Below are 10,000 nucleotides of genomic sequence, written 5' to 3'. Positions count from 1 at the left end.
ATCCCCCCCCTAGTCTCTATCACTCATTAGTAGCTACCCCTATCCGTCCATCCGTCCATCCCCCTCCTACCCCTTCACACCCCCCCCCCTTCTCTTTTCACTTCATTTCAGTTTGATGGGGGAGGGGGGGGGGATGACGCTTGGGGCTCTGGACAAGGGGGACGTCACACTCTGTCCTTTCTGGTTTAATCGTCCCCCGCAACTTCCCTCTGAAAAGAGTGTCGGCCTTAAAGGGGAGGTGGCCAGGTCTTAAAGGGGGAGGTGGCCAGGTCAATGGCTGGTCATGACCCTGCGTGAGTGTGTCTGTTTGGGAAAGTGCCGGAAAATGGGGCCAACCAACTGGCATACATCCTTCTTCAAGTGTCACGAATCCTCTCTGGTGCGTTTCTCTGAGTGAGAATAAAGGATTTATTAATTTGGGTTAATACATTTAATATTAGGACATGATGTAGCCACCGGCTGGTTAAATCACATTCAAGGTCTTTCAATCATCATCAACAGACACAATGTATTAATAATAATAGTCATAATAATAATATGTTAAACACGAGGGCTCTGGCGTTCTCTTCCTCGCCCATCAGAACGCCGTCCAAACCCTCGTTAAGCGGGCGCTAATTTGGGAAATTATGTCAGCTGTGAAGTGAAGAGTGAAGGGGTGGTGGGTGGGGGGGGGGGTTGGGTTGGTGTTAAGGGGTTGGTGTGGGGTTTGGAGGTGGCCGTGGGGCTGTGCGGGGTGTGGCCGGTTGGCTGATTGGTGTGAAGAGGCTTTTTCGGGGGTTAAGAGAAGGGTGGTGTTCCTTTGGCAGAGAGATTGAGGTCAAGGTCAGGACTCTCTAGGGGGGTTCATTCGCAATCCTGAGAGTTTGGAAGCCAAGCAGCTCAGTCTGATCCACTGCCAACTGGGCAGGCGAACCAAGGAGGCTGCATCTGGAGGCAGTAACAGTGTGAGTGTGTGTGTGTGTGTCGGTATCGGTGAGTGTGTGAGTGTGTGTGTGTGTGTGTGTGTGCGTGTGTGCGTGTGTGCGTGTGTGCGTGTGTGCGCGCGTGTGTATGCGTGATGACTGAAATTGGAAAAGATTCCCAGCACATCGAAAACCCATCTATGCTCTCCAATCGTAATACGATTACAATCTTCAACGTGACTTAGATTACAGTAAACTCATGTCATGCGTTTTTTTTACATTACCCCACGTCTCTTGCTTCATTGACCAAGCGGTGTATCCGTGTTTTAGTTAATCTGGAGTTGTTCCTGCCAATGTCAATAAGCCAATTATACATCCTCTAATTATACGCTGAACTGTGAGCATAAGAACAACACCGGATGCCTTTCCCCTGTATAAAGAATAGGAGAGATGGAGATTCGTCTTATCAAACAGCGAAGGTTTATGTAAATACTGTCGGCGTTTCCCTGCCCAGCGGACAGAGAGAGGCGCCAACACTACAAAGGCCCGCCGCCCCGCCTGCATAAAGGGCCGGGTGCAACACCTGTTTCTCCTTTACTGTTTAAATAATGCGTTCCTCTCTCTCTCTCTCTCTCACTCCCAGCCCCAGTGGGGGGAGGGGGGGGGGGGGGGAGTGGCAGGGGTGGGGGGGGGCATCTGCACACAGAAGCCAGGTTCACGCAGGGAGCCAAGTGGGGTCTCTATCCAGGCCCCCCTACCCCCCCCCACCCCACCACAACCCCCTCCCTGTGGTCCCGCCACTGTGCCAGCGCTCCATGCCAGGCAGCAGACTACCCCCCCCCCCGCCGGTCTCCCCTCTACTCCATGCCCTGCAGGCTGGACCCTAGCGGCAGGGACGGCTGCTGAGCTGCTGGGGACTGGCCTCTCATTATCCGGGGCCGTACGGTTCTGTGTACAGTATTACTGCAGACATGATATATTATGTACAGGGTCCCAGGACATCAGTGGCCAGAGGGTAGGGGGGCTTATGTGTGACGTAGAAGATACAGGAGACTTGAGTGACTATTGCTCACTGATGTGAATCCCTGGACTCGTTCAGAGTCTGGCTAGCATGTGGATACCATGTGAGTTGAGTTGAGGGAGGGGGGGGGGGGGGGGGGTGGGGGGTACAGGACGCGTAAGAACTACATGTATGTATGATCTATGGGTTCTAGCCCAGGGAGCAACTGCCGGCCCTGAGGGGGTGTCTGTGTATAAACTAGAGAGACAGGGGGGTGTCTGTGTGTCTAAACAGCTATGTTAAAGACTATGTTTAGCCTGCGGAGAACATGTGTGAGGAAATTTATGTTTTCTTTCAACATTTGTATAACCGTTGTCTTTCATTATTTTTTTCAACATTTGTATAACCGTTCCTTTTTCCTTTCCCTGCGTTACAATGAGCCCGTCCTCCGATTCCTAGCTCCACCAACTTCCCCTGGACCAATATGTGGACACATTCTAATGCTTTGCCTCTCATATCGGGATCCGGTGTAATGATCGGACTTTTCTTTCGAAAAATGTGAATACATTTCCGCGCTGTTGAAAATCAATGACACATCGCTAGTCAACTAACACAGCTTGTTTTGTGAGCCTGCTAACAATGTAAAGTAGTGTTCTAGTTAACTAGGTAGCAGTGGGGATTACTCACCAAATCCATTGCGTTGCAGTATTTTGGCTTGACTGAGTGAGTTTGTGTTGTGATTCTCAACAACGTTGGAACGTAGTTCCGTGTTTCAAAAGAAAGGTCTGAACATTTTGATTGGTTGCCGATATGCGGACCGAAAGACTAGAACGTGACTAGAATGTATATTGTATCTCCATGTGTATGACCTTTCTCTCTCTCTCTCTGTCTTTCTCTCTCCTCCCCTCTCTCCTTCCGGCCCGGCAGTGGGAGGAGGTGAGCGGTTACGATGAGAACATGAACACCATCCGGACCTACCAGGTGTGCAACGTGTTCGACAACAACCAGAACAACTGGGTCCGGACCAAGTACATCCGTCGGCGCGGCGCCCAGCGGATCCACGTGGAGATGAAGTTCTCCGTCCGCGACTGCAGCTCCATCCCCAACGTCCCCGGCTCCTGCAAGGAAACCTTCAACCTCTACTACTACGAGTCCGACTCGGACACGGCCAACAAGGTCTCCCCGGCCTGGATGGAGAACCCCTGGACCAAGGTGGACACCATCGCGGCCGACGAGAGCTTCTCCCAGGTGGACCTGGGCGGGAGGGTGATGAAGATCAACACGGAGGTGCGGAGCTTCGGCCCCGTGTCGCGGCAGGGCTTCTACCTGGCCTTCCAGGACTACGGAGGCTGCATGTCCCTCATCGCCGTGCGCGTGTTCTACCGGAAGTGTCCGCGGGTGATCCAGAACGGCGCCGTGTTCCAGGAGACGCTGTCCGGGGCGGAGAGCACCTCCCTGGTGGCGGCGCGGGGCGTGTGCATCCCCAACGGCGAGGAGGTGGACGTGCCCATCAAGCTGTACTGCAACGGGGACGGGGAGTGGATGGTGCCCATCGGGAGGTGCATGTGCAAGGCGGGACACGAGGCGGTGGAGAACGGGACCGTGTGTAGAGGTAAGACCGACCTATGGACCACCTATGGATCACCATCACCCTCTTTTCTCTCTCCTCTCTTTCATCTTCTCTTTCTTTCTCTGTTAGACAGAGGCTGGATTAGAACACACACAAACCCTCTCTCTCCTCTCCTGTCTTTTCTCCTTTCCTGCCTTTTCTCCTCTCCTCTCATCCTCGTTGTTCACCAGACTGGATCACCCCAGAACACGCACACTCTCCACTCTTTCTTCCTCTCATCTTTTCTCCTCTTTTCTCCTCTCCTCTCATCCCCCTCTCTCTCTCTCTGGGGCAAGCTGGGGAGGAACAGTGCTCCAAGCTAAGCACACAGCCCCAGCCCCCTGTGCCTTTAGAACAGTGTAATCCAAACACGAGAGATCAATAACACACATGGTTTATATAGCTGTCTGTCCGCATCCTCTACTGTAAGCTGCTTTAGGGATCCATTTATCCCCAGCGAGATCGCTTTATCCCCAGCGAGATAGCTTTATTCCCAGCCAAGATTGCTTTATATCCAACGAACATACGAGAGTAAGCTGCTGATATGTACAGTATATATATACGTATATATACAGACACATATTGAATATTTCAACAGAAAGACGGGACGCGCACATATGAAACATTACGAACGCCGTAAATCAACAGTTAGGCAGTCCCTGGTTGTAGCTCTCTCACGGTCACATATTTTCATATGCGTTTCGAAACGGCTCAGATCTCTCTCTGGGTTTCCCAGTAATGATACAGTGTTGAGTAGGACTGCACATGACGCCTTTGACCGCCGCCTCGACAAGAGATATACGGCTGTTTCTTTTTCTGGGTTTTTGAAAAAAGTTGGCAGACATTTCTGAAGCGTCATAAAAAAAAGGGAGGGGAGTGTCGGATCACAGGTGTTTGGACTCCAATCACACAGACCCGTCATACCAGGGGGGAGACGTCTCGCGCCTCCCTTCACCCCGTTATTTACGACTTTCAATACCCCTACACGTGTAGCAGAGGGAGTCTTACACACATCCTCGCTTCTCTCCGAGCAAGAGAATGACATTAAAGGCCTCACCTCCGGGGGGAAACCGCCATGCTAATGCGTGTAGGATGTGTGAATGTGCTGCGTTTAATCATTTTTGTCACAGGTCTCGTTCTCATTCCGTATTCACAGCTTTTTGGAGAGGAAAGAAAAAGGCAACTCTCACAAGAGAGTTTGCTTTTTTACCGTCTCTCGCCACAGAGCCTGGAGGTATTATGATTCTCCCTATGCACCCAAAGTACGGGCTTTATGAACGCCCGGTAACCGACAGAAGATCAAAGCGAACTCCTTGTGATAGGTGCAGTGCGGTGTTGAGTCAGCTACCACGCTTCCACACACTCTCGACGGGCGAGCGCCCACGCGCCTTTGATCTGCAAGGACACGAGAGAGAGGGAAAGAAAGAGAGAAAGAGAGAAAGAGAGAGAAAGAGAAAGAGAGAGAGAGAGAGAAAGAGAGAAAGAGAAAGAGAGAGAGAGAGAGATTTGTTCCCTACATCCCTCCCTCCTACCTTTATTAACATCGAGTGGAGTCCCTGGCGGGCAGATCGATTCGCCATTTCACAACACCCGTGTGCCCCCCCCCCCTCCCCTTCCCCCCCCCTCCCCTGTGTGTGCGCCCGTCCTCTACCCCCGGCAGGTGGGATTGGCTGGACGTGCTCAGAGAGCCTGATCACTGACAACATCCTGCCTGCTACTAGGGCCCACGCTGTCACTGCCTGTACAATACACCACCCACCTGTGTTCCAGCCTGGTGTGTGTGTGTGTTTATGTGTGTGTGTGTGGGTGTGTGTGTGTGTGTGTGTGTGTGTGTGTGTGTGTGTGTGTACCGCTGCCTCTCTCATAGACGCGCGCTGTAATTACCCAACAACCCCCCCAGTGGTTCTGCAGAGAGGAAACGAGAAGACAAGAGAAGGAGAGAAGAGAAGAGAGGAGAGGAGAGACAGCTATGGGCGCTCTCCCTCCCTCCCTCCCTCCCTTCCTCCCTCCCTCACAAACAGCAGGGTCTGTTCAATGCGTGTTAATGAGGCCAGGCCCGAGCCCTCCTTAAGGAATACATGCCAAATAAGCGGAGAGCACAGAGGAGGATAGCTGCTCTCATTCCACACAACCCCCCCCCCCCCATAATTACACAAATCTGCATGTTTTCTGACCTACATGTGATGTATTGCCCGGTGGACGGTTTGGGCGTCCCCAAGGGAGGGGGGTCTGTCCTCAATCACGCTGCTTTTGTTTTAAAAGAAGAAAAAAAAGACAGGATTATGGTACGTCCGAATTGTTCTCCGTTCAATAGCAGAATGGTACTAGGTGTATCCATCACACAGGGCTGGGAAGGTGGATGTGGGGGTCAGGGGGTTGGGGTGGGGATCGGGGGGTGGGGGGGTGTTTTCACCTTCACATATGTGGGGTGTAGCATGACACATTCCGACGTTGCCCACCCTTGTGTTTATTTCTCCAACAGGGGGGGAATCAGCCTTAATCACAGGGGCTCGCTGTCCAAGGCCCGCCCCCCCCTAAAATAAAGTTTCATTTACTGCCCTCTTTCATCTGCATCACTCCCTCTGGTGTACGGAGGGAGCTGCGTGTGTCAGCCTCTCTCTCACATACACACACACACACATGCACACACACACACACACACACACACACACACGCACACACACACACACACACACACTCACCACACACTCACATTGCTTCACAGCAGTATGTTGGTCAGTGTCACACAGTGTCTTCAGTGGGCTATATTACAGCTTTATGACCAGGATGCATCATCAGAGAGTGGAGCTGTGGCGTGCAGCATTAGCACAGCACCGGCAGGGACACAGACGTTATCGTTCCATTAAATAGTTAAATAAATGTCAAAAAATAATAAAAAAATAACATTAAATTTTTTTTTTTTTTTTAAAAAGGTTATTATTACTGATGGCGGACCCACCTCTGTTTATTGTCCTTCCCTCCATCGTACGCCTCTGCGTATGTCTCTTTCCTTCCTGACATTGAAAGTTGATACGGCCACGGGAGTCTGCAGCCAGCGCCTTTTTAAACTGCCTGCGGTTAGGTAATGAATTGATTTCGAAAAAGATGCGCCCTCCCCCCCTGCTGATGTCTGGGTAATGAATTGATCTGGGAGAGATGCCCTCTCTGGGAGACTCCGGTATCTGCTGTCAGGGCTGGATTAGAGAGCCGCAGACACAGCCTATAAAACAGCCCCCAGGATGCAGGGGAAGGAGTCACCGTCTCACTGCAATATTAATAATGCAACCGTCGCTTTGTTCCAACCAGCCCTCCTTGCAACACGACGTGTAATTACACATGTAACAATTAAATCCCTGGCAGGGGTTCTCTCCACAAATAATTACACCCCGACATGAAATCTGTCAAAATATTGACAATAGACAGTGGGGTTATTTAAACTGAAATTGCAGGGGAGTTTTTTCTTCTTCTCTTCTTCCTCTGTGATCGTTTTTTTACTAGCCAGATTAGGTTTCCTCCTCTAGAAGGGCTCGGGGGGAGCCGGTGGAACCACACTGGGGTCTCTAAGCAGAGACGGGGCCTGAAAAGAGAGATCTTGTTTCCCTCAGAGCCCGAGGAGATGGTACACCACAAAGACACATGGGGTCCTGTTCGTCCTTGCCCTTCATTCTGAAAGAAATGCTCTCTCTCTCTCTCTCTCTCTCTCTCTCTCTCTCTCTCTCTCTCTCTCTCTCTCTCTCTCTCTCTCTCTCTCTCTCTTTCTCTCTTTCTCTCTTCTCTCTCTCTCTCTCTCTCTCTCTCTCTCTCGCTCTCTCGCTCTCTCGCTCTCTCGCTCTCTCTTTCTCTCTGCAAAATGCAAAGTCCCCCCTTTTAACAATGCCCATGTGTGTTTTTCTGTTGTAATCTGATCATCTAACCCCTTTGCCTTTGTGGGGTTTAAGGGGTCTTGACTGTGGGAGTGTGTCTCATATTATGGAGCAATGAAGGTTCAGACACCGACTTAAAAAAAGTCCCATTTACAGTTACAGTTACGGTACCATAGCCTCTCTGTACCATAGCCTCTCTGTACCGTAGCCTCTCTGTACTGTAGCCTCTCTGTAGCTTAGCCTCTATGTAGCGTAGCTTCTCTGTAGCTTAGCCTCTATGTAGCGTAGCTTCTCTGTAGCTTAGCCTCTCTGTAGCTTAGCTTCTCTGTAGCTTAGCCTCTCTGTACCATAGCCTCTCTGTACCGTAGGCTCTCTGTAGCGTAGCCTCTCTGTAGCGTAGCCTCTCTGTAGCGTAGCCTCTCTGAACGCCGACGGGTAAACCCAGGTAAACCCGTCCGCGGACAGTCGTTCTTTTATGAACGGGAAAAAAAGGCGGCAACGGCGTAGTTGACATAGACACGTCCCGCTGCACGGACACAGAAGCCATCCGTCAACACGGATTCCTCCGCCGCTCCGCTTGACTTGACGTCTCCTGACGGTTGAACAGGGAGGTTTACATACACTCTCCCCCTGGCATACAGAGAGGCTCCGTGTGAAACATGACACGGACTAACAGCTCACGGAGAGGCCTGTCGTGGACCTGATGGACACGCTACATGTAACACGCTACACGTGCCACACCTGAGAGAGGCCACGGTGAAAGTGATGGACACTCGCTACGTCCGTCATAGATGAGGCCAGAGTGAACCTGACGGACGTTCTACTGCACATGCAACATGCTACATGCTACATACGACACAATTGAGGTTTAAAGCTTGAAAGCATACATTTGGTGGAATATGCAACAGCATTAAGCACCATTTCCAGCATTAAGCAACATTCAGCAATCTTTCAGCTTGGTTCTCTCTCTCTCTCTCTCTCTCTCCCTTTCTATCCCTCCACCTCTCCCCTTCTCTACCCCTCCATTGCTATCCACGCTAGGTACAGGCAGCCATCTCAAGCATGACTGTATAGGTTTCTATGTATAAGATGGAGTGATATCAGACATTGGAGGACGGGGGGGGAGCACATTGTAACGCGTGCAACGGAAGGAGGAACGCCATTTGATACCATTCCTCATACCGTTCCGTGCATTAGAAAGGGAAAGGGATTCAAAGTTTGTCATTGCAGTACAAACGAAATGCATTCATGCTCTAGAGGGGGGGCATCTAGGCAACGGGTCACAGCCATTGAAGGCGACCCCCCCCCCCCAGAGCAATTAGGGGTTCAGTCAGTGCCTTCGACACGTTGCCAAGCCGGGGATTCGATCTGCTGTCGTGAGCTGTCGTCTTTGTGATCATTAGACTCTCTCCCGGCTTAGCCACAGCCACCCATGTGAATGTGAATGAATATGCCGGAATAAATATGCCCGTCCTCCGATGTCTACCCTCCACCGGCCTCCCCTCTGCTGTCTTATCCCCCCCCCCCCCCCCCCCCCTGCAGAGTCACTACCCCCCTCAGACCTGGTGTAGACCGTGTCAGCAGAGCACTGAGCGGCCTAGGGAAGCTCCCCTAACTACTGCACCAGTGACCAGAGGCAGTGATTAAGTAGGAGCGCTCCAGTAATCCTCCAGTCAAATGTGATGCTAGATAAAGGGGGTTAGAGAGGATTGACTGAGTGGGGGGTTGGGGGGGTGGAAGCTGCTGGTCCAGGGATGGCCGCCGTGACCGTATGGAAAAGAGGGGGAGGGGGGGGGGATGGGAAAAGGAGCAGACGGGAGGAGACAGCTGACAGAATCACAATTATTCCCCGCTTTTTCTTTCCTTTTTTTTTTTTATTATCCAGAGAGGGTTTAAGAGTAGAAATCAGCGCTTCGCAGAGCAGAGACACCATCTTCCGCCGTCTTCCTTTTTATTTCCCAGGGTGCCCCCTGCCTTTAATGACAGCCCTAATTGACTAACACACACGGGGGGGTGGGGGGGGGGGGAAGCCACGCTGATGACGGGGGAGGGAGGGAGGAATCTCCCCCCAGGCGCGCCCGCAACCACAACCAGACACACAGCAAAATAAACACCCCCACCCTCCACCCCCACCTTCAAGGTTCCTGCAGCAAGCACGGCGTACGGAGCACACAAAGAACCATGAAGAGGGAACTGTGATTTAACTGCGTCAAGAGACAGAAGAAAAAAAAAGCTCCCTTCCCGAACCGAGACTCAGACCGGACTCGACACACACACAACCACAATTTCACACGTATTAATATTAAACTACGCCTGGTGCAGCGACAGTAGGTTTGATCTTACCGTCGCTGACCGAAGCCCTTTTGTAGTATAGCGTGTAAAGAATGCGTAACGACTAGAACAGCTGTTCAGTACAGTGTCCTGACCTGTGCTTGTGAAGTAATGTATCGTAAGCAACGTCCGTGCGTTTTCATTTGTCGACTATCGATTGCCGTTCGTTTTTAGAACCGGTGGGAGGTCTCCTGGTGTGTGTGTGTGTGTGGTGGGGGGGGGTGGAGTTTGTCTACACCGGTGTGGTCTGTGTGATGCAGCCAGCGAGAGGAGAACACGGGAGCACAGGGACGTG

The 10,000-nt window shown here is 51.6% G+C and overlaps 1 protein-coding gene across 2 annotated transcripts in view; it reads left to right on the top strand.

The window, feature by feature from the left end:
* ephb2b (eph receptor B2b) overlaps positions 1 to 10,000 on the top strand; it is a gene marked incomplete at both ends in the record, with an annotated part of 167,951 nt that overhangs the window by 79,944 nt on the left and 78,007 nt on the right. For both annotated transcript variants that reach the window (XM_080548372.1, XM_080548371.1), the window contains one exon: positions 2,830 to 3,514. In XM_080548372.1, the coding sequence (XP_080404498.1) occupies positions 2,830 to 3,514 (685 nt within the window). The remainder of the gene's footprint in view (positions 1 to 2,829; positions 3,515 to 10,000) is intronic.

This window comes from Nansenia antarctica, assembly GCF_963989245.1.
Source record: "Nansenia antarctica genome assembly, chromosome: 18".
In the NCBI taxonomy this organism is placed as follows: domain Eukaryota; kingdom Metazoa; phylum Chordata; class Actinopteri; order Argentiniformes; family Microstomatidae; genus Nansenia; species Nansenia antarctica.
Note: the sequence above shows the minus strand (reverse complement) of the source record. Positions and strands in the feature narration are given on the sequence as shown.